Here is a 26,597-nt window from a genome sequence, read left to right as displayed (position 1 = left end):
ATAGTAGTTATAATATCAAAGCTTTTTTTTTATATTTAAAAGCATGCAAAAGTTTTTTTTCATGGTAAAGCTTATGTAAGAAAAATTTAAAAATTGACTGTTTATCAAGTCACTTTTGAGGCATAAGTGCTCAACAACAAGTAACTTTAAGTTTAATTAAAAAATGTCACAAGAAAGAAGTCAGTCATACATAGCTATAAAATTCAATCAATCATTAGAATTAACTTGACTAGCAAAATTGTAGGTTTTTTCTTCCTCAAGCAGACAAATTGTCCAACAGCAATATGGAAGCATGAATTTAAGCGAAGAAGTACAAAATATGGTCAATGTTTACCAAATTATAAATAAAAATATCCCCTTAATGCAAAACATCTTGCTAGTATTTTACTCCAGCCAGTTCCCAACAACACAGCGTTAAATAAATCAGTTTATATAGACAAACTTTATTAAGCAATGAACTACCTTTTGTTCTTACAGGGATATAAACACACTGTTCCTTTCTTGTATGGAGTAACTTTCTGCACAAGTGAGGACTAAGAGCAGATACATTGCTTTTTCTGTTTTTGATACTTTTTTTTTTTTTTTTTTTTTTGGTTCATGATCTTATGGAGAACAGGCAGGACCAATGTTGCTGTAAAGATCGTAGCAGATTCACACTGAGCATTTCTAACAGGTGTAAAAGGTATTCTCATGATCCCCCTGGCCTGAGTACATATGCTGAATGGCTTTCTTTACAGTGGGAGCATTATGGAAAGAGTAGGAGGAAGGCTAAGAAAGCCAGTTTGTCCAGTATGAACCCCATACCAAGTCCTTCCAGAATCTTCTCTTCCCCTGCACCTACCTCCTGACAAGTGTGTATCTCCATAGAAGTGCACCAAACTGGGACGTTTCTTCCCCCAACTCCAATCATTCTTGTCTGTCTGTCAACAAGAATTCTGACTGGAACCTTAGTCAGGATCCTATTAACTATGAAGTCCATCTAATTAGCTTCCCCTATCTGGGGCTCAAGAACAGGAGTGGGAGTTGGAGCCGAGATCATCGATTCCTCCTACGGCAAAAGGAATCACTGTCCAACAGAAAATAGTGGAGCAATAGCCTCCAGAGGGCCCTATCCTTTCAGAAACTCTACCTTCAGACCTGGAGCAATGGTTCCGAGAGGCCATTTTGCTCATTCATGAGTTTAATTATCTTGGGGAGGCAGCCTCTGCTTTTGCTTTATCAGTGATCTCCCTTTTAGAGCAGGTAGTGTGTTCCACTCCAGAAGCAAGACTATTGGTAAGGTGACTGTGGTCAGACCTTTTCCTAGGTGTTTTTGCAGAGGTGAACTTGCTGATCAGTGGATCAACCAGTTCCCCGCAGTTATCCAGGCAAAAAAGTATTACGTCCCTGAGGAAACAGATGACTCGCTCCTCCAATTCAACCCAGCACCGAGCTGACTTACCAACAGTATTCCTTTGGAAAAACTACTGTAATAAGACCTTAATTTCAACTCCTTGGAGTCTAACAGCATAGAAAGTTTTAATGTAAGTGCTCCACGTCACATCTTGGCGTGATATTTGGCAGGGCACCACAATCACAGTCAAGTTAAGGAAATGGCCCCCAAATTCTTGGGTATGGTAAGGAGCTTATAGTGCTGGGTGGGAAACCCACCAGATTACCAACCTTTGAGTCACCACATTCCTTCAACAGAGGTATATCATGAAAGTTGGCTCTCCATCAGCAAAAGCTCTGTCCTACATTCTCACTTCTGCTTCCCCCTGGGATAGTGAAGATTCATTTTACACCATCTCTTAAGAAGCCATTTTAATCAAGCCAAGGGAATAGGCCATCAGCTTAAAAATTCTGCTCAGACCAAGGCTGCCATGCCATCCATGCAATGGAAAATCCAGCAGGTCAAGTCGAGACAAAAGCCCAGACTATCTAACCCAACAAAGGGTGGGGGATGTCTCTTAACCCTTTCATCCCTCCTTCCAGAGTCAGCCTGAAGGAGGAGGAAGGTCAAGAAAAGAGGAGGTTATCAATGAGATCTCCCTCCACCACTGCTGCAGATGGGGCCCTCCATCTTGAATCATCGGATGGCTTGGCAGCAACACAGGGTAGAGCAGTGGGTTCTGACATTCCTGAAGGACAGATACAGTAAAGACTCCCTCTGAAGAACTGGTGCCCCCTCTCTCTCCAGACCCTAACCCATTCCTTGCATACCTCGTAAAGTCAATAGGATCAGACACTCTTTGGGCAGAGGTCAAGACTGTGTTGCAGAAAGGAGCAATGAAGATTGTTCAGACCAGGTCTACAGGCTTTTACAGCCATCACTTCCAAGTGGAGAAAGCTGCAGGCAGATGGAGGTCTGTCAAAAATCTCATTTTTCATGATGTTAACTGCTAGTTTAGTTTTGCATTCTTTCAGAGAGGGAGATTTCATGGTAACTGATCTCTAGGATGCTTATTTTCATATCCCTATCATCACAACCCAATCCAAGAAAATTCTTTTGTTTCATGTGCCAAGGGGAGGTCTTTCAGTTCAAAGCCCTCTGCTTCAGGCTGGTGAAACCCTTCGAGTATTCCCAGGGTCTTCACACTAGTCTCAGCTTGGACACACACTACAGGAATCCTTTTGCATTATCTGGATGACTGGTTCATCCTTGTTTCTTCAGAGTGGGAGCTGCTACAGGACAAGCAGTGTCTGTTTCCCTTGGGCAGTTTGGGGATGATTATACATAGTTCCCAAGCAGTGGAGCAAGTATCTCTGAGTGATTCTCAACACTGAGGCAGTAAGGTATTCCAATACTGCCCCCCCCCCCCCCCCCCCCCCCACACACACACACACACACACATGAGACAACATGGATATCTAGATCTTTCTTGCCATTCAAGTCTCCTCTGCTAAGTACTCAACAAAATATTCATGACCCCAGTCTTTACATGACTCAAATAACCCCACTCTGGCCACACAAGTGGTGAGCAGATTTTACTACCACTGATAAGACATACTGAGAGCTCTGCCACGGTGGCCCACTCTTCTGTTGCGACCACACATCTGAAGAGTTCATCAAGCAGTGCAGTCGCTTCATCTTCAAGGGTGGAGGTTATCCAGCAAGAGATAGCTTTTCTCACAGACTGGCAAGAGAGGTGTCTGGCACTCTCTGCAACTCCTCAGCAAATGGCTACCAGGGTAGTGGACCACATTTTGCAATTGATGTCATACAAGGGGTTACTCTCCAGTCATTACTGCTGTTCATGGTGTAGCAGACTTCTTAAGTCTTTCTCTGCCAAGAAACGGGCTGGTTTGACTCGGCCATGAATTATGCTGTGCCCACCAAGTGTTCTCCTAATGGCACGGACCTATCCACCTCCCTGGAAATAGCTGTTTATGATAAGCTTTGAACAGATGTGCCCTCCTTGAAAGATCAGGCCCCCTTAGTGAGACCTGCCATTGGTACTTCAAAGTCTCAAGACAGCCCCGTACAACTCTATCTCAATCATCAGACAGTGGGGGAGTTACATGGGGTGTCATACCTCGTCAGGCACCTGGACAAAATCCCTTGGTTATGGACCAAAGGATTGAGTTTCTCAATTACCTCCCTCTGAGACTGCATATCATTGAGCTAATGGCATTGAGGCATTTGGTCCTCTCTCCAAAAGAGCTTCTTAATACAGCATGTATGGAGCCATCAGACTACATTTACCTCATTCTACTTGAGATATGTCATTCACAAGTCTCTTGATAAATTTTCTTTAGGACCTGTGGTGGCGGCTCAATAAGTAGAGTACGTAATCTAGAACAGTCCAGGTGTCCAACTGCTCATTCAAGTACTTTTAAACCTGGTTAGAGTGTGTGGTTATAAGAGAAGGAAGAGTGTGTGCATCAACCCATCCTCCCACTCTTGACCTAGGACACATGCTTTAGCCCGAGTACAAGCTGGACCCAAAAGAGTACAAGCAAGTGGTACTACGAGCTCCTTTTCCACTAGACCAGAAGGCAAACCCTCATCATCTCTTCTGTATGAGGGTGGGGGAGCATCACTTGTTTAGTAGGTACGTGGCCAGTCCAGTACATGAGCAGAAAGATTCTCCATATATGAAAGGCTATGGTTTGTATACCTTGGATAAATACAAATTGCTTAATACAAAATTTTTTAGCATACTACTGTAAAATCTGCAATATAATTTACTCTAATGAACTTCAAGGACAGTCTTCAAGATTTTATGACAATATTAATTCAGTCTCTGGGGGACTTTAATTTCTATAGCAACTACAGTAGGACCTGCTGTTATTATTAATTCATATTATGCATAGCTTTATATGAAGCACAAACACAAAAAAGTAAACTTGCTAAACAAGTTCCAGAGTATGAATTTTCATATGAGAAAGAAACACTGAGCAAATTGGAGTACTGTTGGTTAGTATACCAAAAACTTGGTAAAAACATAAAGATCTATGCATTAAATTACTGACAGGTTAGTCCTATATACCGTAAGTAAAAAAATGCAAGGTGCATGAAACTCATAAACATTGCCACGAAGACTGTCTCTGTTTGGGAAAGAAACATCTCTGATACAAGGCACTGTGACTTTGGCACCTTTCTGTAATGTGGATATGGTCTGTAAAACAAGTAGCATGCACTAGCCTATATAAAAAGCTAGCATTAAAAAAAAAGTGGCATTGAGGTTTCCCTACTGCAATAAAGCTTGTGGGAAGTAGTAAAGTAGTAGAGTCCTTTGACCATTATCAAAGTCCTGTTGGAATTATTTGAGCATGACTGGTCTTATTAAAATAAGTTTCAAGAACAAAACAGTTTGATGTTAGATTCTCAGTCACACACAGCACCTATAAACCTTCATTTTATTAAAATTTTACTTGTGAAAGTGATCTTACACAAAAATTAAATTAAAAATTTTACCCTTCCTTCTTCTTAATACCAGTGCATCAAAACCCATAATTATGAACACCATCACCATTTCTCAACCTGCAAAACCCCCTTGGAACAATAACTACTTAATATGAATCCAAGAAGGTACGACTCTTATTAGGCTATGTAACATGAATCTTTAAGGAATGTTGCCATTACGAGATATTTTTAGGTCCATATGAGCCACATTAAATTCAAGGTATAAAAAATACTGAAGGTCAAGTAACTATGAAAAAATCTCAAGCCTTCTACCAACAAGCAACTAAATTTTCACTAACACAATTTGTAACCTAGATTGTGCTGCTAATTTATTCTTCTCCTCCTTTGTATACAATAAAAAAAGGAATGCCCAGAATTTGCATCCACACTGAAAACTAAACCCTTAGACACATTAAAACACATCTAAAGATCTAAAATTCTACACTTTCCACCCACTCCATGATCTAACATCAAGCTTGGCACTGACTAACCTTGCGAGTCCCAGTGCTTGGCCTTTAGTCTAAAACTATACTCCATCTATGCAACTGCATCAGTCTTCTCATTTTTTAAATCATTTAAAATATAGTTTGTTATTCATAGATTCTTAACCCAATGTCTCAGGATGAATGGTTGGGACAACTAAAATTGAGATAAGGATGGCTTATCAACAATTCTAAAATATAGTTTGTTTGATTAACTTTCATCCTAACAAGTTTCTTTAATCAATATGTTACTCTAATCTCATTTCTGAGTAACCTATAACTAGAATTAATGGAATAAAAGTATTCAAACCTGCTTTGGAATTTCATAACTAAATTTAAACTACTATAGTTTACCTTCAACCAAACCTACTGTACTCCATCACTCAAATGAACATTATACAACCCATAAAAACTACAAATGTAAATGCATATATGGAATCAATAAAATACAATGTAAATATTAATTTTAAAACTAACTTGCAATGCAAAAATTACTAACACCACCTGTTTTCCAAAATAACAAGCATGACTCTTGGATGGTCAGTTTCTCCAGAAATGTAGTTTCTTGTGAATCAGTGGTATGGAAACATACCATATGAACAGATATATGAGAAATATTAGTGTTCAACTATATAATTGCTATCCTATATTTTAAAGTATCACACACTTTATTCCAAGAAAATACACAACTCTTTCTCCTAACTAATTTTGGATGACAAGGCAACAAGATTATAAAACAACCACAATCTTTCACATAAGTAATTCTTTAGTGATATAGGTCTGTATTTATCAGTACTATGTGCACCTCCATTTGATTCAGTTCTTAATTACAGAAGTCTAGTTGCCTGAGATACTGAAAAAAATAATCTTGAGGTATACATTAGTCTTGTAATAACCTGAAACTCAATTAACCCGTTTTTAATAGAGGCTGACAAATACTGTAGTAATATTCATGCTAACAGAAAATATTGTGAAGGTCCAGCATTACAGGAAATTGCAAAACACTACAGTCTTTTGTCTTTTGTATTGGTACTTGAAAATATTTAAATACTAGTCTATTACCCTGAATATCTGCTACAGTAAAGGAAAAACTGGAATACTCATGCAGAAAATTTCAATTTTATTGATTTGGTTTCGATAAACATCTATTGTGTTCATATTTTTGACCTACCAAATTATGTTGCTTATGATTACTACTAATATAATGTTTGGTTGGTTAGGATGACTAAAGAAAATTACATGTAGCATGCAACCCTGCACTGAAAATATGTTGGAAAACACCTATCTCAGCTCCTGAGGGCAATGCAAATACCCGATGTTCTGGTTGGATTTTAAAATAAAACGGGAATTCTTGCAGCAATTTTTCATCTCAAAATCTGAATAAATATATTCTACAATTACTTAATACCTTGTAAATTTCCCTTGGATTGCAAAGTAGTGAATATTTTATACTACTAAGCTTTCTCTTAAGAACAAAATATTTTAAATTTTATACAGGAAAAAACTCTATGCAATAAAGTATATACTGAAACACTTCAAACAGCTCTTTGTAAGTACATACTACTGTTCTTTGCCTGTAACTATTTTACAAGACAATGTATGCAAAAGCAGCCATATTATTTTAGATATATTTGTATAATTTTGATATAATGCTCAAACCAAATTGCATATTTTAAAACCATCGTTTAGATATCAAAAGACTGTCTTTATGTTTAAATTAATGAACTCAGAAGAAATGTTAAACATCCCAAGCGACAGAAAATTGAGGGTAATCCTGTATTTCCATGTTACATCACACAGATCCATTAATTTCACACAGATCCATGAGAATTAATCTATGGGGATGGATAAGTAGTTTATTTTGCTAACCAGATACTGTCATCCTTAACTTATAACAATGAAATATGTCTTAAGCACAGCTGAATTTACAACACAGTTAAGTCTAGTAACGAGAAAATGTATACTAATTGTACACAATACTTTCCATTAATGCATTACCTCCATACTAAGAGCTATTTGCAAGTATATAATAATATAATAAAATGTTAACTCCTAGGAAAAGCATATCTCTGACCATCGTATCATATTTTACCTTAGAAATATTTCCTTACGTACATACAAGAAATAAAAAACTAATTTAATAGTTATCAATATACATTAAAGTATTCTGAAGAGTGAGATTTTACAATTTCTTACTAACCACCAAAAAAAGGCAAGAGTTTTACAACAGAAAACATGCATATCAGACACCAAGATGGTGTTTCTACATTTATTGACAGGGTTTTTCTTCATGCAGAACTGAGTAATGCTAAGCACTTACGCTGTCCTTACTTCTCTGTCTGCTGCAGGTGCAATAGTTAGAAAATGACCATTAAGTGTTTTATTAAATATATGGTACTAAAGACTAGGTGAATGGAAGGTTTATATCGGGTAATCTTCAATTTACGTTCTCATTCATTTCCAGCAAATGAAATATTCACCTCTCATATTGGAGTACTACCCCTCCCATGAACTATACAATAGAAAATTGCTCACAATGATCTATATTGAAGTTTTTCTTTGTTGGGTTAAGACACAGCTCAAGAGTGTATAATCTGAACATGTTTCTACCAATATCGCCATACGTACTCTATGAACTAATAAAGAACGGTCAAACCGATGAAAGTGTGAAATTAAATCAGTTCAAGAAAATTTTAAAAATATACAGTGTCTGCTGCTGTGTAAATTGTCAGTTTGTGTCACTGAATCACCATCCTGGTACTACAATGATTTACCACAGGAAGACAGTTTAGTGTGAAGCATTAAGCACACAAAGTTAATCTAGCATTTAGCAACTTTCACATTGCAAACTGTCCTTTGGCTGTATTCATTATTAACGTCATTCAAGAACTAACTGCATACACATCAAAATTTAAAGTGTAGCTGCAGTACTTTATTTACAATATATACTTTACTACATTACAACGAGACCTCTAAAACACTTGAAAGAACCTTTCATAATTTAAACCCTATTTTCCATCTTTCTGAAATTTATTACATTACTGTAAAGTTCAACATTTACCATATATGAAAAAGGCTGTTTTAAGATATTAAAAAAAATAATTAAGCCAATGCTTATGTGTGTTTATTCAATTTATAACAACATTCTGCATAGCCCTTCTCAACCTTAATTATGAAATGAGCCACGACACAATATGCAACTGGAAGTGGAAGCTAATAGTACTTTCAAAAATCTGTTGAGGAATTATAAGAATAATAAGCTTTTACGCATGGCTGGCGTCTAAACACTAGACAAAGATTGTGAAAATTGTACTGTGTATTTTACAAAAAGATAAGTGTATCAAGCATCTAGCCTCAGACTATAAGCTCAAAATTTACAGTTTTAATTATATTCACGTTAACACGAAGTTCCATATTCATTATGTACATATACATATCCTCTCATTAATACACCATTCTACATGGTCTAATTATAATCCTACTTACAAGAATTCGTTACAAACTTAACCTGAGAAAATTCAAAGCTTTCTTAATGATACAATATGAATAACCCAAAAGCATACAATATTAACGTTCTAAAGCTTGTGTATGTGTTGTGAAATATAGCTGCAATAAGCATTTGTAGTAACACAAGTGAAGGTAAACAAAGTTATGTGGTTCTTGTATGTTTGAATTGCAAAGCTTAATTGGTTAATATAATTTTGTTTTTAATTCTACTTAACAAAATAAAAACAACAAGAACCAGTGTAACAAAGTTTGTGCTCTGTGCAGTGTTAAATACATACCACAACTTTGCAAATAATATATGAAAACTATCATTACATTCAAGAAACTTTTTCTTATTACAAATTGGTTATCTGATAAAACATTCTTTAGCCTTATAGTATTTGGCAAACATCTCGTCACAACTAAAAAAATTAAACATTTTATTTGATTTATAAATCATTCAATGCCATAAGCAATGAGGTTGCACATCGTTATAACAATGGCAATAGAACTATGTACCTGTTTTTTTTATATTTGCTCAAACTACAATTTCATTTTCAAATATTTAGTAATGTTCAAAGACATTCTTTTCACACAATGCCTCAATATATGTACAAAAATTAAATATTTATGACAAAAGGATTTTTGTAAATTTGATGACTGAGCTAGTATTCTCAGAAATCTCAGCAAACATGAAATACTTAAATAGTCTCAGCAATGGCCAGTAAATTTCACACATTTACACTAACAGCTTAGCTGTGATAGATACACATTAACAATATCAGAACAATTTTTTATTATTTATAAGAAAGTCACTTACCAGAGCCTATTGTATTAAGTGATCATAGAAAAGACTACACTAAGAATCAAGGTGGAATCACTTAAAAACATCCTTCACATTTCCCGTTGTGGAAACTGCAGAAGCCAAAAACTGGCAAAGTTGGCTGTTTTAGACACACCACCACTGAACATCATAGAATGAACTGACCCTTCAGACTGGCCTGTGAGCGTCTATAAATCAACAAGTCTACTATATGAAACTATAGAAAAAATGGTAACCTCAAAATTTACATGATACTAACTTGTAAAAACATAATATAATTCAAACTCAATATGGGTTATGTCTTTCGTAGAGACAAAAACATATTCTACGTATTGCCATATATTCTTTCACTTGTAAATGGCACAAAATAATACGACAACAGTATTTGAGGCCACTTGCTATTAACCCTTAAACGCCGAAGCGGTAAAAAAAAAAAATGTCTCCCGTGTGCCGGAGGTGTTTCAAAGTGAGCGCGGAAGCGGAAAAAATATTTTTTTAAAAAAATCACAGCGCGCTTAGTTTTTAAGATTAAGAGTTCATTTTTGGGCTCCTTTTTTTGTCATTGGCTGAAGTTTAGTATGCAACCATCAGAAATGAAAAAAATTATCATTATCATATATAAATAATGCGATATATGATAGCGCAAAAACGAAATTTCATATATAATTGTATTCAAATCGCACTGTGCGCGAAACGGTTAAAGGTAACAAGTTACTTTTTTTTTCGTTGTAATGTACACTAAATTGCAATCATTTTGGTATATAACACATTGTAAAACAATAAAAGCAACACAGAAAATATTATCACAATATAATGCATGAATTCGTAACGCACGGACGTAAACAAATATTTTTTTCAAAAATTCACCATAAATCTAAATATTGTCCTAGAGACTTCCAATTTCTTTCAAAATGAAGAAAAAGGATTGAATATTAGCTATACTGTAAGAATATTAGCTTACAAATGCAGTTTTTTGACCATATCTGACGAGTTAAAAATTGATGACGAATGTCGAATTTTTTTTATATATATATTGTTTTTATATTGCAATATTTCAAAAAATAAGGAAAAGCTACAACCTTCAAATATTTTTAGTTTTATTCTACATGAAATTGCGCACATTTTCATATAAAACTCTATGAAATGCCTAATACGAAACGGAGCAAATATTTCGAGAATAGGACGTACGCATTTCGGAGATTTGTGGCGGAGAATCCGCGTGCGGAGGGAAGGAAAGTTTTTTTTTTTAAAATCACCATAAATCTAAATATTGTGCTAGAGACTTCGAATTTGTTTCAAGATGAAGATAAATGACTGAATATTACTAGACTGTAAGTGTTTTAGCTTACAATTGCGTTTTTCGACCATTTCGGTAGAGTCAAAGTTGACCGAACGTGGTTTTTTTTCTATTTATCGTGATTTATATGCAAATATTTCAAAAATGAGAAAAGTTACAACCTTCAATTATTTTTCGTTGTATTCTAAATGGAATTGCGCACATTTTCATATATAAAACTTTATGTAACGGCTAATTTAAAATGGTGCAAAACATTACCGCAATCGCACGTATGATTTTTTTCGGAAGAGTTACCGAGCGCATAAAGAAAAGAAAATTTTATTTTTTTCATAAATTCACCATAAATCGAAATATTGTGCTAGAGACTTGCAATTTGTTTCAAAATGAAGGTAAATGCTTGAATATTACTAGAATATAAGCGTTTTAGCTTACAATTGCGTTCTTCGACCATTTCGGTAGAGTCAAAGTTGACCGAAGGTTGAAAATTTGTCACATCATTTTTTATATGAAAATATTTCAAAATTGATAAAAGCTACAACCATGGGTTATTTTTAGTTGTATTTTGCATGAAATTGCGCACATTTTCATATATAAAACTTTATGTAACGGCTAATTTAAAATGGTGCAAACATTACCACAATCGCATGTATGATTTTTTTCGGAAGTTACCACGCAGACGTAAGGAAAAAGTTTTTTCATAAATTCACCATAAATCGAAATATTGTGCTAGAGACTTCCAATTAGTTTCAAAATTAAGGTAAATGATTGAATATTACTAAAATATAAGCGTTTTAGCTTACAATTGCGTTTTTCGACCATTTCGGTAGAGTCAAAGTTGACCGAAGGTTGAAATTTTGGGACTTATGTTATTTATATGAAAATATCTCAAAACTGATAAAAGCTACCAATCATGGAGTATTTTTTTGTTGTATTCTACATAAAATGCGCACATTTTCATATATAATACTCCATGTAATGGCTAATTTAAAATGGTACAAATTATGTGTTTAAAGTGACGAGATAATTTCCGAGATGTGTCACAGATACGTTTTTAGTGCGGCAAAGAAAGATATTCGCGCTTGCGCGCCTGCGTAACGATTGTAATAACAAAACAACACCTTGATCCGTGAACTCCAAGCATCCCCAAGGCGCGTGATTCAAGAGGTTTTCGGCTGGTAGGCCTAAAGTATTTTTCCGCGAATTTTTTAAAAAAACTTTTGTATGTCGACGTAAAATACGTCCAGTCGGCACCCGAGAGACAAAAAATGTCGACGTAAAATACGTCCAGTCGGCGTAAGAGGGTTAAGTACTGTTATTATTATTATTATCATTATTATTATTATTACGTATTATTATTATTATTATTATTATATTCAGAATTTCAACCTTATTCATATGGAACAAGCCCACAAGGGCCATTGACTTGAAATTAAAGCTTCCAAAGAATATGGTGTTCATTAGGAAGAAGTAAGAGGTGGTCAAGGAAAATGCAGAAAGAAGAGATCTCGCTTATTAAAAAAGGAAAAAATAAAATAATAAAGTGATAAAAATGTATTAAAACCCAGCACTGAGGGGCAAGGTCTGACAAGTCTTTTGTCTCGCTTAACTACATCAGCTCCTCAGATTCTATGGATGATCCAATGTGTCCATTATCCTCAACCTAAGAAGAATCTAAACCATACTCTGCACACTTGTGTCTGAAGTGAAAGGTCAGTCCTAACAGACGAAGAAAAGGAAAATGGAATAGGAAAAGGGTTAGAAAACCTAGCTAATTCTGAGTAGAGCAGTGACTTCTTACCAAGTTATTGGTCAGATCCAGGTAACTGCTCTGAAGCCTGGCAAGGGGGTAGGAGTATACTGCAGGTAGGCAAGAAATGACTGTGCAGTTTAAATCAGTTTTTCATCAAAACTGGATAGTCTGTTTCTACTTACCTGGAAGCATGGGTGCTATTAAATTAGTGGGTGGTCCACTGAGTAGGTACTGGAAAAAATAGGCTCTAGTGTGATAGTATATTTTATCTGAACTCACAATTATAAAATGGACTCAAAAGTATTGCTAGCATATGATAAGTAATTTTTTGCACTATAAAGATTCTTTTGTTGCCAATTATCTCTTGCGTCATATAATACAACAACAGAGTTTATTCACCAACCAATAGGCTAAAGCAAGTTTTATCAGACACCACTGCTGAAGAAATGATTACCTGAAAAGTTTAAATATTTATTCAACTCACCTCTGACTTCAATTCTGCAATTTTGTCTTGCAGTCTAGGTACCTGATCACTGTCACTCCCACCAACTCGAGACACTTCACCCTCAGTCACTAGTTCCTGATTCTGCAAATTTGAGAACCATATTACTTCAAAGTTCAGAATTGGACTCACATGAGGCTGTAACAGTTTGCACAATATTTTAAAAATGTCATCTAATTTAAGCAATGAGTGACTTAGTAGTTGAAAGTTATTTACTTACAGTTTGTGTACTATCTTAAAATTTTAAAGTTTTTTTTTCTATGCAATAATTTGTGTTAACAGTTTTCCATGTTTTGTTACAAACATGATGTTAATATTAATCACTCTAATTGTTTTCAGCCATAAGGCAGCAACAATGATATAAAGTATGTACTTCTAGAAAACACTCTGGGCCCCTCAACAACATTAAAGGAAAACTATGAGCACATTACACATGAAAAATCATTAAAATTTGTTGCAGTGTGTTCATATACAACATGCAGAGTGAAATTCTATATAAATCCAAAATACTGTAATGTACAACAGTTCCCTTTAAACTCTGCCTTTTTTGTTAACAAATTACTATTATGAAATATTTCATATTGGGAGGTTCATTTGTAAAAAAAACATTATGGGGTCTAATCTGCTGGTTGTGCATACAAAGAAAACCAAAGAGGGGAACTTTCTGGACTATTTCTGTTCATACTAGCAAGGCAATGCACAAGGGAAAGGTTTTCAGCGTTGAACCCACTATCTGGGGAGAATTCTAAAATTAAAATGAGAAAAAATGAATGAATTTGCTAATTCAGTTACTAATAATAATTTTTTCATAAAACAAATCCATTCCGTTATTATTCTTCTTCTCCATTTTGGTATACTTTATAGTATACCTATACATATTGTAATACTGATTAAATTGAAATGTATTTTTTTAAATCAAACCCCTCCCTTTTAAAAATTCTGAGCATGATCCTGCCTCCTGAATAACAAAGCATTCTTGGAAATTATAAAAAAAAAGTTGAAAAATATTCAGACAACGTAGCGAAATGTTTTGGGAAAAATGTGAATTACCTTAAATTCTAATGATGAAATTTTTTGTGTTAATTCAGCTAGGCTCTGAGATTTCTCAGCCTCTCGAATTCTTGCCAGCATCTTCTCCTCTTTCATCTGAGGGACAAAATTTATGATCATGATTGTGAATAAAAACATGCTAGAAAATACACAATGAGATTTATTGCTATGTTGAGACATGCATATTATAGTAGAATAACAAAAAAACAAATCATAAAAACAGTTATTTTACTCAACAATGTATTTACAACTTTACATATATCTTGAGCAAAATTGTAAGAAATTAAGGGTTAAAATAAAAAGTATGTACTACGGTAAAATACAAACCTGGCTTTCAAGATCTGTATATTTTCTCTTGTGGTCACCTAATTGAGATTGCATTGTACGAATATTGGCTTCAGCTGCATCTAAAGTCTCCTGCAATCTTTTGTTTTCTTCCTCTTGTCTCTTCATTTGATTTGTTGACACTTGTACAGCAGTCTCCAATTCCATTACCTGTGAACAAATTTTTATTTAATTAAGGACTTTTCTTAGTTTAATGAGGAAAAAGTAAACTATTATTATTATTATTCAGCAGAATATAACTCTAGTTTCATCACACACTTTTTGGTTGCTAAAGAATCTCTTATTTTATGCATTTATGCATAAAGAATTCCATATTATTGTATTATTTACATGTAAACACTAACAATGATTAGATTTTATGCAACACCTTGAAAGATATGTATAGTTAAGTACTTTACAAACTCTGCATAAAGAGAAAAGGAATTTAAATATTCTAACTAAACATAAAGAAGATAAACCAAGAGATCTGCTACTTTCCTATAACTCCAACTTTCATGAATATAATTATAATAATACATATGTATCCAAAACCCACAGAACATAAAATTTTGCAAAAATGTGTAACAAAACTGATCACATAGTATTCACGCAAGCATTGTCTTATTAACCTTCCTACATAACATGCCAATTCTGATTTAAATATTTTTGGCAAGTTTTGTTTTTGTTTGTTTGTATGGTGTTTTTACGTTGCATGGAACCAGTGGTTATTCAGCAACGGGAACAACGGCTTTACGTGACTTCCGAACCACGTCGAGAGAGAACTTCTATCACCAGAAATGCACATCTCTAACACCTCAATGGAATCTCCGAGAATCAAACTCGTGGCCACCGAAGTGGTACACCAACACCTTACGGACCAGCCACTGAGGCACTATTTTTTTTTTTTCTTTCTTTTTTGGCAAGTGGTTTAGTCAATACAACAGCATTGTGAAGAGAAAAATTAGGTAGTGGTAGTTTCCGACATACGATTCCATTAATATAATGTCTTACGTATAGCAAAAAACTTGTGCGATTCATCCACCCAAGATCAGGTAAGCTAGGCTCTTCCCACCTAGCTGGAAAAATTATGGTATACAACTTAAACTAGTTCCAATCTGCATATCTCCCAATAGCACAATTTTTGGGGCTGAGAAAAGAGTGTAAATGTCTATGGCAATGTGGCTAGAGTTGGAGCTGTGCTACTAAATAATAATACTGTAAATAGTTATGTGAGAGGAGACCACAATATGACAATGGTATTTATTGCACTCGTACATTATAATTATTTTTAATTGTAATGATAGAAAGGACAGTACATGCTAATCCTTTAAAGGGCTCACACATGATGATACTTAAGACATAAACTAATAGTGTTCTATTTTTCAATATCTTCCTTATCAACAATGTTGGAAAAATATTCAAGATATATAAATATCAGAACATAATCAAACTAGAAGCCATTCAGATACAAAGAAAAATTTGTTTTACAATTTGAGTACAAACAACTAATTTCCCTTGTAATTGAATCCAATTTTTTATAGCTAAATTCTACCATGAAAAAATTATACAGGCATTACTACCTAAAGAAATAATATGATCTCTGGCAAATATTTACGGTTTAAAAGCTGAAGACATGAACATGACTACTTTTCAAGATTTCATAATAGTGTAATAGAAAAATAAGGTCGATTCACAGTATGTACGTACTATTTTAGTTGAAATAGAGGTAATACACTAAAAATAGAGGTAATACACTAAAACAATATAAATCTAACCTTTAATCTTGCTTCTTTGAGCTCAGCCACAGCTGCAGTTTCATGAAGTTTGGTTGTCATAAGTTCTTCTTCTAACTTGGCAGCATCATTTGAGCGATCCCAGAAAAGACCCAGTTTCTTGCTTGGTGTACTAGTTGCATCTGCTTTAGCTGCCTCACTCTTGTCCCCATGATGATCCTGTGAAATTTACAATGATTACCAAAGGGAGATAAAAAAAAAGTATTTGTCATTTGTACAAGGGTATACTTTCTATTAAACCACCAATATTTATAACATTTATTTTTCAACAATCTGACTATTATCTAAGGAAATTATTTCCTATGAATTTTCTGTGAGCATTACAAGGACTAGGTACATAATATCCTAAGCACTAAGCAGTTGTCAACTATTATTCACACCCACTATACTTGGAATTAACAACAGAGTAGTGCTGTACTTAAATTTTCTTTGCCATACAGAAACAATGCTTACTGCAAAAACACCTGTCATTCAAAAAAGGAACTAGATTTTGTAGCTAAACCGTCACCTGCTCCATGTGACAGATATATTTCATTAATATTTATCATGTGCTCCTTACCTGTACATGCTTTGTCCACAACTGTGTAAGTTCCTGAACTCTATGTCTAAGATCTTTTAAGGCAAGATTAGCTTCAGCTTCTCTTAGTCGCACAGCAATTAATTCCTCCTGCAGGTGAGCCACTGAGTGGTCAGGTGTTGCTTCTCTCATTTTCTTCTGCTCCTCTTCTAGTTCCTGTATTCTTGCTCTAAGATCTCGAATTAGAGCTTCTGCTTCTGCAGTTTTTAGTCTTACCTGAAAGGACACAGCTTTTACTGATCAAAGATTCAATGTAGATAGGTAAGTACTGTACTATATGTAAGCAAGAGCAAATGAGAAAGCACTTAAATGACATTATTAGTTCAGACTTATTACTGTGTTAAGTACTTTAAAATTGCAAACATATTATATGAAATAAGAAATTGGGATCATATAGGCATTAATTTATTAATGGCAAAAGAGGGAAATTTCAAATAAAAGAATTGACAATAAATGAAAGATGTATTATTTCTAACCTGAACTAATTCTTCTTGTAGACATTTGACTAATTCTTCCTTTTGCCTAAGTTCTTCTTCTTTTATCATTAACTCTGCCAACGAGGATTCTCTCGATGAACAATTCTGAAAAAAAGTGGTTAATTGAGCAATCACTGTCAAATATTAAACTTCTTTTACTGATTAATTATACTGTAAAAATAACATTAAATAAACTGCACTACTCAACATAGTATATGCATAAAAATCAATGATGTCATATACAAAGCTATGTTGTCAAAAAAATAACCTTATTAATTTGTACATATGTATTACTATTTACAGTATGTATGTAGTACTTGAAAATATCCAGTACATATATATAAAAATAGACTATCCAGTACATATATGAAAAAATAGACAACTACATTAGTATTTGCACTGAAAAATTAGAACAACTAACGAAATTGAAAATATAAAATGTATGTATTACCTCTTCTATCATTCCAGTTAGCTTCCTTATCTTCTCTCTGGCATCCATTAGATGTTCCATGGTTTCTCCATCATGTTGTCTTAGAGCAGCTAGTTCCCTCTGGGAAATAATTTAAGAAATTTAAATCATTAAGAATTGAAAATAGACATCTATAACAATAACAGCTAGGAAATATCTATACAGAATGTAACTCAAGGTTAACATACCTTAATTGCAAAATTATGTTCAGCTTCCTCAGCTCGGGAAACTTGACCCTGAATGAGTCGATCTGCTAGAGCAGATGATTCTGCTTCTAAACAATCTATTCTTTGGCGCAGTAATCTGTTCTCGGTTCTTAATCTCTGCAAGATCAAAAGCAAGTCATATATATTTACATACATAGTAAAATTCTCTGTTTTAATATACGTATACTTTTTACTTCCATCATCACAGAGGTAAGCCGAGCTATTTCTAACTAGAAAAGTTTTAATTTGTCCTAAACTCAACAGCTTCTCCTGAAAAAATAATACAATGACTGTAAACTCCTAAACACCATTATTTACTTCATAGTATGTACACAGTCCCTCCTATTTGTTTAATGTAACTAATTTTAAGAATGTTTTACATAATGAATTTGACAAAATCTCTGACTTTGATTCAAATAAAATTCCAAAAACTTTCTTCTATTATACCATTTTGTAATTATGTAACATGCCAGATTAAAATAGCTGTCTAAATGTGCATTTCATTACTTTCTTATTTAGTACATAACGATATCTACAGCAGAAAACCAAAAGCATCTACTGGAGTCATGGATTTAATCTCTGAGCATATTTCAATTCAATCTGACAAACAGAGAACAATTACATAATTTCTGCTATGCGATAAATTTTCTTTTAAATCGCTGTGATATTTCTACAAAAAATTTCAGATTTTCAAAAAATGTATTATTTCACAACAACATTACTTAAGAGCAAATACATAATCCTTTATAAATTACTATATTAGCACTAAAACATTAACAAATGAATATAGGATAAACATTTATCACCAAGCATAGATTTGTGCTGCTGAATTCTCAATATTCAAAAGCACTGGGGTTATTTTCATTTTCAACAACTTCTCAAATAAGTGTATCCCAATCTTTACTGTGCATAGAGAACTGGACCCATCATATAACTTACAATGTTTGACTCTAAAATCATTGTTTATAATTAACAGTAGTAATTAGCAACATGCAAAAAGAAGAAAAACTAACCTTTAACTCTACCAGCTCTTCTTGTTCTTTGGTTTTCATAGCAGTATATTCCTTCTCCATCTTCTTCATCTTTTTGGCATTGTAACGCAAAGAATATGCTAAAGAAAAATAGCATTCTGGGTCTGCTTCGAACTTGGCGGGCAGATCACGTTGAAAATACTATGCAAAAGAAAGCAAGTACAAGGAGGTTTTGTTATTAATCTTAGTCTGTGAGATAATATATTGCCTCTAGTAAACATTTTGGCTAAAGGTTATGGTTTTCATATGGGTAACATTATTCCTGCTTTAAAAAACATAACTGAATAAAATATTGCTTTCTATTTTCAATACTTTACATTCTAAAATAAAATATAACTTGGCACCTACTGAAAGATTTTCTTTCCTTCATTATAGTTAGTTTTGCTTAAGAAAATGGAATAAATCATGTTTTGATGTAGGAAAAACCTATTTTTGGTAGCTGCTATAAGTCCTCAAAGTAAATCCTCATGGTCTCCCAGGGCTCTCTGTATCCTGATTTGGTGTCCTAATAATTCTAGCCATCTTCAGACCCTGAGATTTAACTCCCAAAACTTTGCTGTAAGTTCTGCTGGTCTTCTTGCATTCATAAACAGAACATTTTGTTTAAAGTGAAAATCATAGAATTACCAATCATATTTATACAAAGTCCCTTTGATCCTATTCATAAAAGCATTTGTCATTGACACACTATTCTGAAAAAGGGAATTACTGTGTTCTATGTGACCACCAAAAGTACCAAAAGTACCATACATTTGAATGTGAGTGTAGTGGGTGAGTCAAGCTCTATGTATTTTTATAAGAACTCGGTGAAAGGCACTTTTCTATATATGTTAAGTAATGATGTGTTAAACTCATAGAGATGTTGTTCCGAGTCCTGATAGTACTAAGGAAAGGAAGGACACCTCATCTTTATACTTGAGTTTCCTACAGCTTCCTTTTTATCTATACCAGTTAATGAAGGCAGGAATGAGTTCTACTCAAGAACAACCGTAGGCTCCTTTTGACTTTTTACGAAGGAGTCAAAAAATAGCCAATGCAGTTCCAAGAACTATCATTTGTGTCCAAATTACTGCATCTCTTGATTTTTTACTGTAAATGCTCTGTCTTTATTTATATTGTGCACCGTGGAATGTGTTGCAAGCCTAAGGATTGGTTTTTTAATTTCTCAAAACATGACAATGAGCCTTAGCCCAAGTCCTTTATTTTCTATAAATTTAATAAGAAATTTTCCCTCTCTTGTAATTAACTATCCATTTAAATGTTGCTCTTAATGAAAAAAAAGTTGGCTCCAAGGAAGGCAAGTCAAAAAAATATAATCTGATGAAAGGTGATTTAATGTTTGTGGATGTCTATCACAAGAATCTCCCTCATGAATAAAGTTTTTCATTCATCTGTGTTCTAGAGTAATTCAAAATTCCTACCTGATTTATGACATCAACCTTACTTTAATTTAATTCCCAACTGATTTAAACATTAAGTGCAATGTTTTGCAACTGCCACCCTTTCATGCCCATCAAAGCCTTGCATTGTGTATCCTTTTTTAACCCTATTCCAGATTAGTTTATGTTTGGCTCTTTGTATAAACAAATAATGTTTGGTACTTTATAGAAAAAATAACCAAACAGAACATATATCAAACAAATGAAAAGGCCCCCTCTCAAAATCAAAGGTTACCACCACCAGGTGTCAGTGGAATCCCCACGTTTGTGAGAGGTTTTCTTGGAAGTGGCCAACTGAACATGTTTCACCTAACAACTGGAGCTCCATGAGTCTAACTTCCACAAGTATTGAGTTAAATATTAAGCGAGATTCATACCTTGAGCATTCCTTCCATATCCATACAAAACAAGTCCTCCTTGCTCAATGTAAGGCAAGAGAGAGCCACTCTGAATATAACTTCCACTCCATCCACTAAGAAACAGTCCATCACACGGCACGCAAGAGGTTGAGGCAAGGTGGTAGAAAACAATGTCAGGAACCAAGAGGAGGCATACCTGTTTCAAGTAAAAATAATATTAGCACAAATAATAACTACCATAAAAAGTTATGTTTAACAATACGTACTAGATTATCATAAACAGAAGCAAATATTTATCGAGATTCAAGACAAAAACTCACATGGATGTGTGGAAGCTCTGCGAAGTAAAGTGAGCATGAAGATCTGGCAGATGTTCTTGGATGAGACATTCTAACTGATACATACATAAACCGAGCTCTGCCATGGAGGGTTTGAACATCTCACGCATACGGTATTCCTGCATGAGTTTCACCAATACGGCGAATGCCTCTTCCTCAGGCATCTATTTAAAAAAAAATTAATTCCATATTCATTCTCATTCACCTATTTACTGCAATCAATATTTGGTAACCAGATATAAACATAAATTTAGTTCAACTGAATATCAGCTGGCTTAAATATTGAATGACATCTCATGTTTCCACATTTTTCTAATTAATTTCACGGAAGAAAATTGAGTGATTCGAAAGACAAACCTGCATGAGCAAGAGACCAACAATGAAAGCTGATCCTTGGCAGTAACCCACTTCTCGATCGTGCAAGGAATAGGCCTTCATGACATTGAACAAACTTTCCTGCCCTAAACCATCTTTCTCTTTGAAGAAGTCATGCTCAGGATACGTTCGAGCAATGTCTCGACGAATAACCTTTACAGAAAACATAATGCATGAGAGAACATTTTAGTCGCTAAAAACGCACACAAATGGTAATCTATCATCAATCAAAATGACTAAAAATATGTTGGATAAATCACACTTTTGCAGTAATATGACGTTTAGATTCCATTGCAAAACTCGTGAAAAAAAGGGATCTAACCTTTTCACATGCTGACGTTGTCCTGAGGTATTCAGCATATTTACCCTTCTCGGGAGAATTATGTGCAGAACAGAGGAGCTGCCAGGTAATTCCTCGGAAATGGTGAGGAATACCTTTGCGCACCAACTCCTGTAAAACACGAACGAATTGCAGTTTAAAATTTAGTTAACATTAGATGCTGCTTATCTTGGTATTTCTACAGCAGCCCGCACGGACTGCAAGGAACGTAACCGCGGATACGACATCCACTAGGGATTGGGCCGTCCCAAGGCCTATACAAAGGCCTTGGGCCGTCCAATGTATTTCGCCGTGTTTAGTACTGGCCCCTGGGGGGTTAATTACAGTCGTCCGAATAAATATTACTTAAAATTATTGTTCAGTAGGTAAAACTGCATAGAAAAACCGCAACTGCCATAGTCTAGGCCGCCGCGGATAAGTACCCTAGATCTACCCTTATCTTATCGTGGTTCCTATCATGGTAAACATTGTTATGTTCCAATACCTGAACGGATTTTCACAAAATGACAGGCCGTATCTAAGGCCAGGGAAGTGACTTAAATTCATTTTTCTTACTACTGAATCATACATGCTCTGCGTTAATTTTATTAATGACCTGGCCTTTAACAACAGGATCAGTCACATGATAAATTTCACTGAAATTTAGGAAGGGTGGACATTAGGACCAGGAAAAACAAATGAAATTTGGAGACAGACGAAGATGTTAATTCAAGATTTCGTATCATTATAGTGAATAATGAGATAAGGCAGATTTTAGGATATTTCGCTGATTTCTACGAAGCAAATGCTAAGATCACAATAAAAAAAATCAGTGAGTGATACATGTTCTGCCACGAAAAATTTTCAAGCAGTAAGCTTTCATGTGAATCATGGAAACTTGGCAGGTTACATGTCTACTGGTGTACTAAATATGAACGTTCACAAAGTAATTTGATTTCGACTTTAACAGAAGTAGGACCTACTTAGCTATCTAGGTTCATCTAACATTTCACTGAAAATTACAACAAGCTTCCTCTCAGTATTTTATTTCTTACGAAGCAGTATGTGGATTATGCATTCAAACAAGGTTTTAATGGCTAATTTTGGGAAACACACTTTGTAATTTTAACAACTGGTGAAATTTTAGTATGCCTAAAGTACCTATTTTGTTTATTATGTAAGATCCACACCAAACTCTTAACATTCAATCTAATCAAGCACATTCCTGCACCCTCCCAAACTACGTGAAACAGAAAACACTGAACTACTCCTACAAGGAATTTCACCACTGCACAGTCTCAACAGGACGTACCTTCAGCTGCATACTCTTCTTCTTGTTCCATGTCTCCCAGTCGTTGACCAAACGACCCCATAATCCCCATAAATCCTCCTCGGGATCTTGCAGCTGAGAGCCTCCAGTCGAACCACCTCCAGAAGATCCGCCAGAACCTCCTGAGCCTCCAGAGGCTACAGAGATCTAGGAGGACAAAAAAAAAGTCCAGGGTAGTGGGAATTCAATCCCAACACTTACATCAAGTTGCCATGCTTATCAATTGACAAGCAGAAGACAACTGATACATAAATTGAACTTGCAAGCCTGATATATGTTTTTCTTGGCAAAATGTATAAAAAAATTTACACAATGTTTTCAGTATTTTCATTCTTATATTTCACCTCATAACTACACATTAAATACTTTTAAATGGGTTTAGGCAATAATAATTTTACTTGCTATAATTTACAAGGTTAAGCACTTAAAGATTTCGGGAAATATAAGCACAACAGTTCCAACACTTTCGTGATGCTGAAACTAAAAGAGAAAGATGGCGCCTTCATAAGTAACACCTATTTTACCTGTGATGTGTCGGAGGATTTTCGAGAATGACCTGCTCCCGGGGCTGAGCCTACAGACTGCGTCGAGAGGGAGTTTAGAGATTTGGAGTCCGTCTCGATTATCCTGAAAAAATACATAAATAAATAAAATAAATATAAAATACGTAAATGATCAAATTAACATGCAATTTACAAAGCAAGTTACGAGCAACTAGTATCTATAAACCATGAAAAATTAATGTATGCCTCAAATTTCTCTCCAACTAAAAATTGCATAGATAATAGGATGAGCTAGATAAAAAATAAATTTCTCGTGAATGATTTTTTTTTATCCACAGAATATTCAGGACGCTACATTATTTTTTCTTCATCCTTTCCGGGGAAAATCTTATTTCTACTATATAAAAAATTGCATCCATATTTACGTTAGATATTGTGGACAAACATATCGAACACATTTCTAAAGTATTTGTTTTATTATGTACATATAACCAACAACAATAAAACAAATTTCAAGACTCAAATACAACAATCATTTTATTCCAGTCTGCCTTGCATTCAGCTCCCGTCACAAAGCAACCACCACGAAATCACTCAAATTTATTTTCTCGTTGTTGGTAGACCCAGTCCTCCAATAGAAGAGAAAATATGAATTCACATCAAGCGCACCTAACACCAAAGAGCGGCTCTGGGAAAGGGCGGCATTTCTTCAGGAGGAATACTACTCTACCTACCATCACCTCCACCGCCCGTGACACCAAAGCCGCCATAGTCCCCTCGGGCCATCTAGCCTATCCAATAAACACATGAATAACGCATGAGGCTTATCGCATACCACATATGAAGATGTATAACGGTGAATAAAACAAGCGTATCTGGCCATCTAAGTTTAAAAAATAATAATTCCAGAAGGAAACGTAAGTCCCTATCATGTATATATCCTCTTTTTACTGCTCAAACTAAATTCGTGTTAATTCTTTCACGGATGAAGATATTCCAACAAAGCTGAAACAGAGTAGCTTCTCTAAATGTGGGTTGTGTTACTACATTTATAGTTTCAAGTAATTAATCAACTTCTACTACAGGGAAGATACATATAATGAATAGCAGAAAAATAGAATGACTTTAATTCACTACTATAAAAGAAAAACCCGACTGCAATTTAGAGAGAGAGAGAGAGAGAGAGAGAGAGAGAGAGAGAGAGAGAGAGAGAGAGAAAATTAATTGCAGTATATCCTTTGACAGCCAATAACAAGACGGAAAGAGCAGACGATATGATCAACATGTCCCAGAGTTTCTCACGATATGAAATGAATCTTCACACAAGAAATGGAAAGTTTTCCAAGAGAAGCGAAGAGAAGAGAACAAAGAAGTGTCATGACGGACGGACACACCAGTTTTTGGCTGCGATAAAGACATCGGCGATGAAACTCCTTCGCCTTTCGGTGGTGGCTCCCACTTTAAGTTTCTCCTCCTCTTCCTCCGACGCTCCTCCTCTGGGTCTCCTCAGTGCCACCTCCGGAACCTCCTCAGTAGGACTGCCACAGGGACTAGCGACAGTGACAGTAACGGGCACACTAACAGTGGGAATGGGAATGGGAATTGGGGCCGTGGCGGCCTCCTGAGGGAAGTAATCTTCAGATGGGGCCGACTGCGAGAGTGAGCGGTCGACCAGAGGGCGAGAGGCGTAGCCGCCGCACATGCCGAAAACGTCGTCATCGTCGCTGCTGTTGTTAGCAGCGTCGTCCATGTTTCAGTTTCTCCGAGGGCCGCCACCTCCTCCCTCCACCTCTTCCTTCTCCTTTCCCTCCTACTCTTCTCTTCCGGTACTGGGTCACTGAATTTGAATGACTTTCGCCGCCAAAATGATATCCTGAGGGTCCCTGGCGGCCAAGGTGATCTCACCAAGCATCAGTAGAGCACCGGGCAAACATGAGGACTGTTTTCTATATTGAAAGAATGACAAGAGGAACCCTCGAGGATACAGCAGCTGTAACAGTCAAGGTGGCAGGAGCCAGGCGGCAGCCGTGGCGAGAGCCCGAAAGGACTTCTCTGAAGGATCCACTACTTCTCATAGTGGAGGTGATGATGGTCTGTGACGATGATCATGTCTGCGTTGATACAAGGTATCTGGTGACGTCACAATCTACCCAAAGGAACACTCACACACGCACACAAAATGTGTAACTTTAGAGGGCCATTGTAGTTTAAGTTCTTGAAGGGCCTTACAAAATTAAAGGCACTTGAAAACTCATCCACTCTTCTTCATCATCGTCATTATCATAATTCTGAGTAAAAATAAAATCCCAAGAAGCACCAGTCAATAAAAACACTAAAAATACTACAAATTAAATATTTTCTAGTTAAATTTTATCTTAGCTGTCAGAATATCACTTGACTTTTGTGATGATGATGGCACAAAGAAATCAACTCCTAGCCACACATTTTTAGTTCTAGAAAGGTCCACTGAAATTTAACAGAAACATCTCGCTGCACGTTTTGAAAGCTAGGTAATGGAGATCTGAATAACGTTACATGAAAACAAGATAACTACGTTTTAAATTCACCACTTTCATTATCCAGCCGTCATTCGAGATTTTAAGAACGTACAAAAGACTAATTGCATGCGAAACAATATTTTTTCCAGAGTGCAATCTTTACACGATTTGTGAACTCAAGCACAAACCATAACTTTTACTCTTACATTTACACAAAAACTTTCCCACCGTGTGTGTGTGATTGTGTGTGTGTGTAAGTAAGTAATTAAGTAAGTAAATAAG

At 35.3% G+C, this 26,597-nt stretch overlaps 1 protein-coding gene across 16 annotated transcripts in view; it reads right to left on the bottom strand.

Moving 5' to 3' along the window:
- The window catches only part of LOC135220695 (ecotropic viral integration site 5 ortholog-like), a 431,521-nt gene that overhangs the window by 3,438 nt on the left and 401,486 nt on the right, over positions 1–26,597 (bottom strand). For 14 of the 16 annotated variants that reach the window (XM_064258078.1, XM_064258079.1, XM_064258080.1 and 11 more), the window contains 15 exons: positions 23,839–23,941; positions 23,297–23,461; positions 21,988–22,116; positions 21,648–21,818; positions 21,273–21,454; positions 20,971–21,148; positions 19,137–19,295; positions 18,106–18,240; positions 17,900–17,998; positions 17,449–17,553; positions 16,955–17,188; positions 16,378–16,554; positions 14,606–14,773; positions 14,279–14,374; positions 13,211–13,312 (listed from right to left, as the gene is read on the bottom strand). In XM_064258078.1, the coding sequence (XP_064114148.1) occupies positions 13,211–13,312; positions 14,279–14,374; positions 14,606–14,773; positions 16,378–16,554; positions 16,955–17,188; positions 17,449–17,553; positions 17,900–17,998; positions 18,106–18,240; positions 19,137–19,295; positions 20,971–21,148; positions 21,273–21,454; positions 21,648–21,818; positions 21,988–22,116; positions 23,297–23,461; positions 23,839–23,941 (2,203 nt within the window). Of the gene's footprint in view, positions 1–7,690; positions 7,713–13,210; positions 13,313–14,278; positions 14,375–14,605; positions 14,774–16,377; positions 16,555–16,954; positions 17,189–17,448; positions 17,554–17,899; positions 17,999–18,105; positions 18,241–19,136; positions 19,296–20,970; positions 21,149–21,272; positions 21,455–21,647; positions 21,819–21,987; positions 22,117–23,296; positions 23,462–23,838; positions 23,942–25,211; positions 26,261–26,597 lie in introns of those variants that run through there. The other 2 variants (XM_064258083.1, XM_064258081.1) reach the window with 2 other exon arrangements.

The sequence above is a fragment of the Macrobrachium nipponense genome, chromosome 2 (assembly GCF_015104395.2).
Source record: "Macrobrachium nipponense isolate FS-2020 chromosome 2, ASM1510439v2, whole genome shotgun sequence".
NCBI classification, from domain to species: Eukaryota; Metazoa; Arthropoda; class Malacostraca; order Decapoda; family Palaemonidae; genus Macrobrachium; species Macrobrachium nipponense.
The sequence above is the reverse complement of the archived record's forward strand: the minus strand, read 5'-3'. Positions and strand labels throughout refer to the sequence as shown.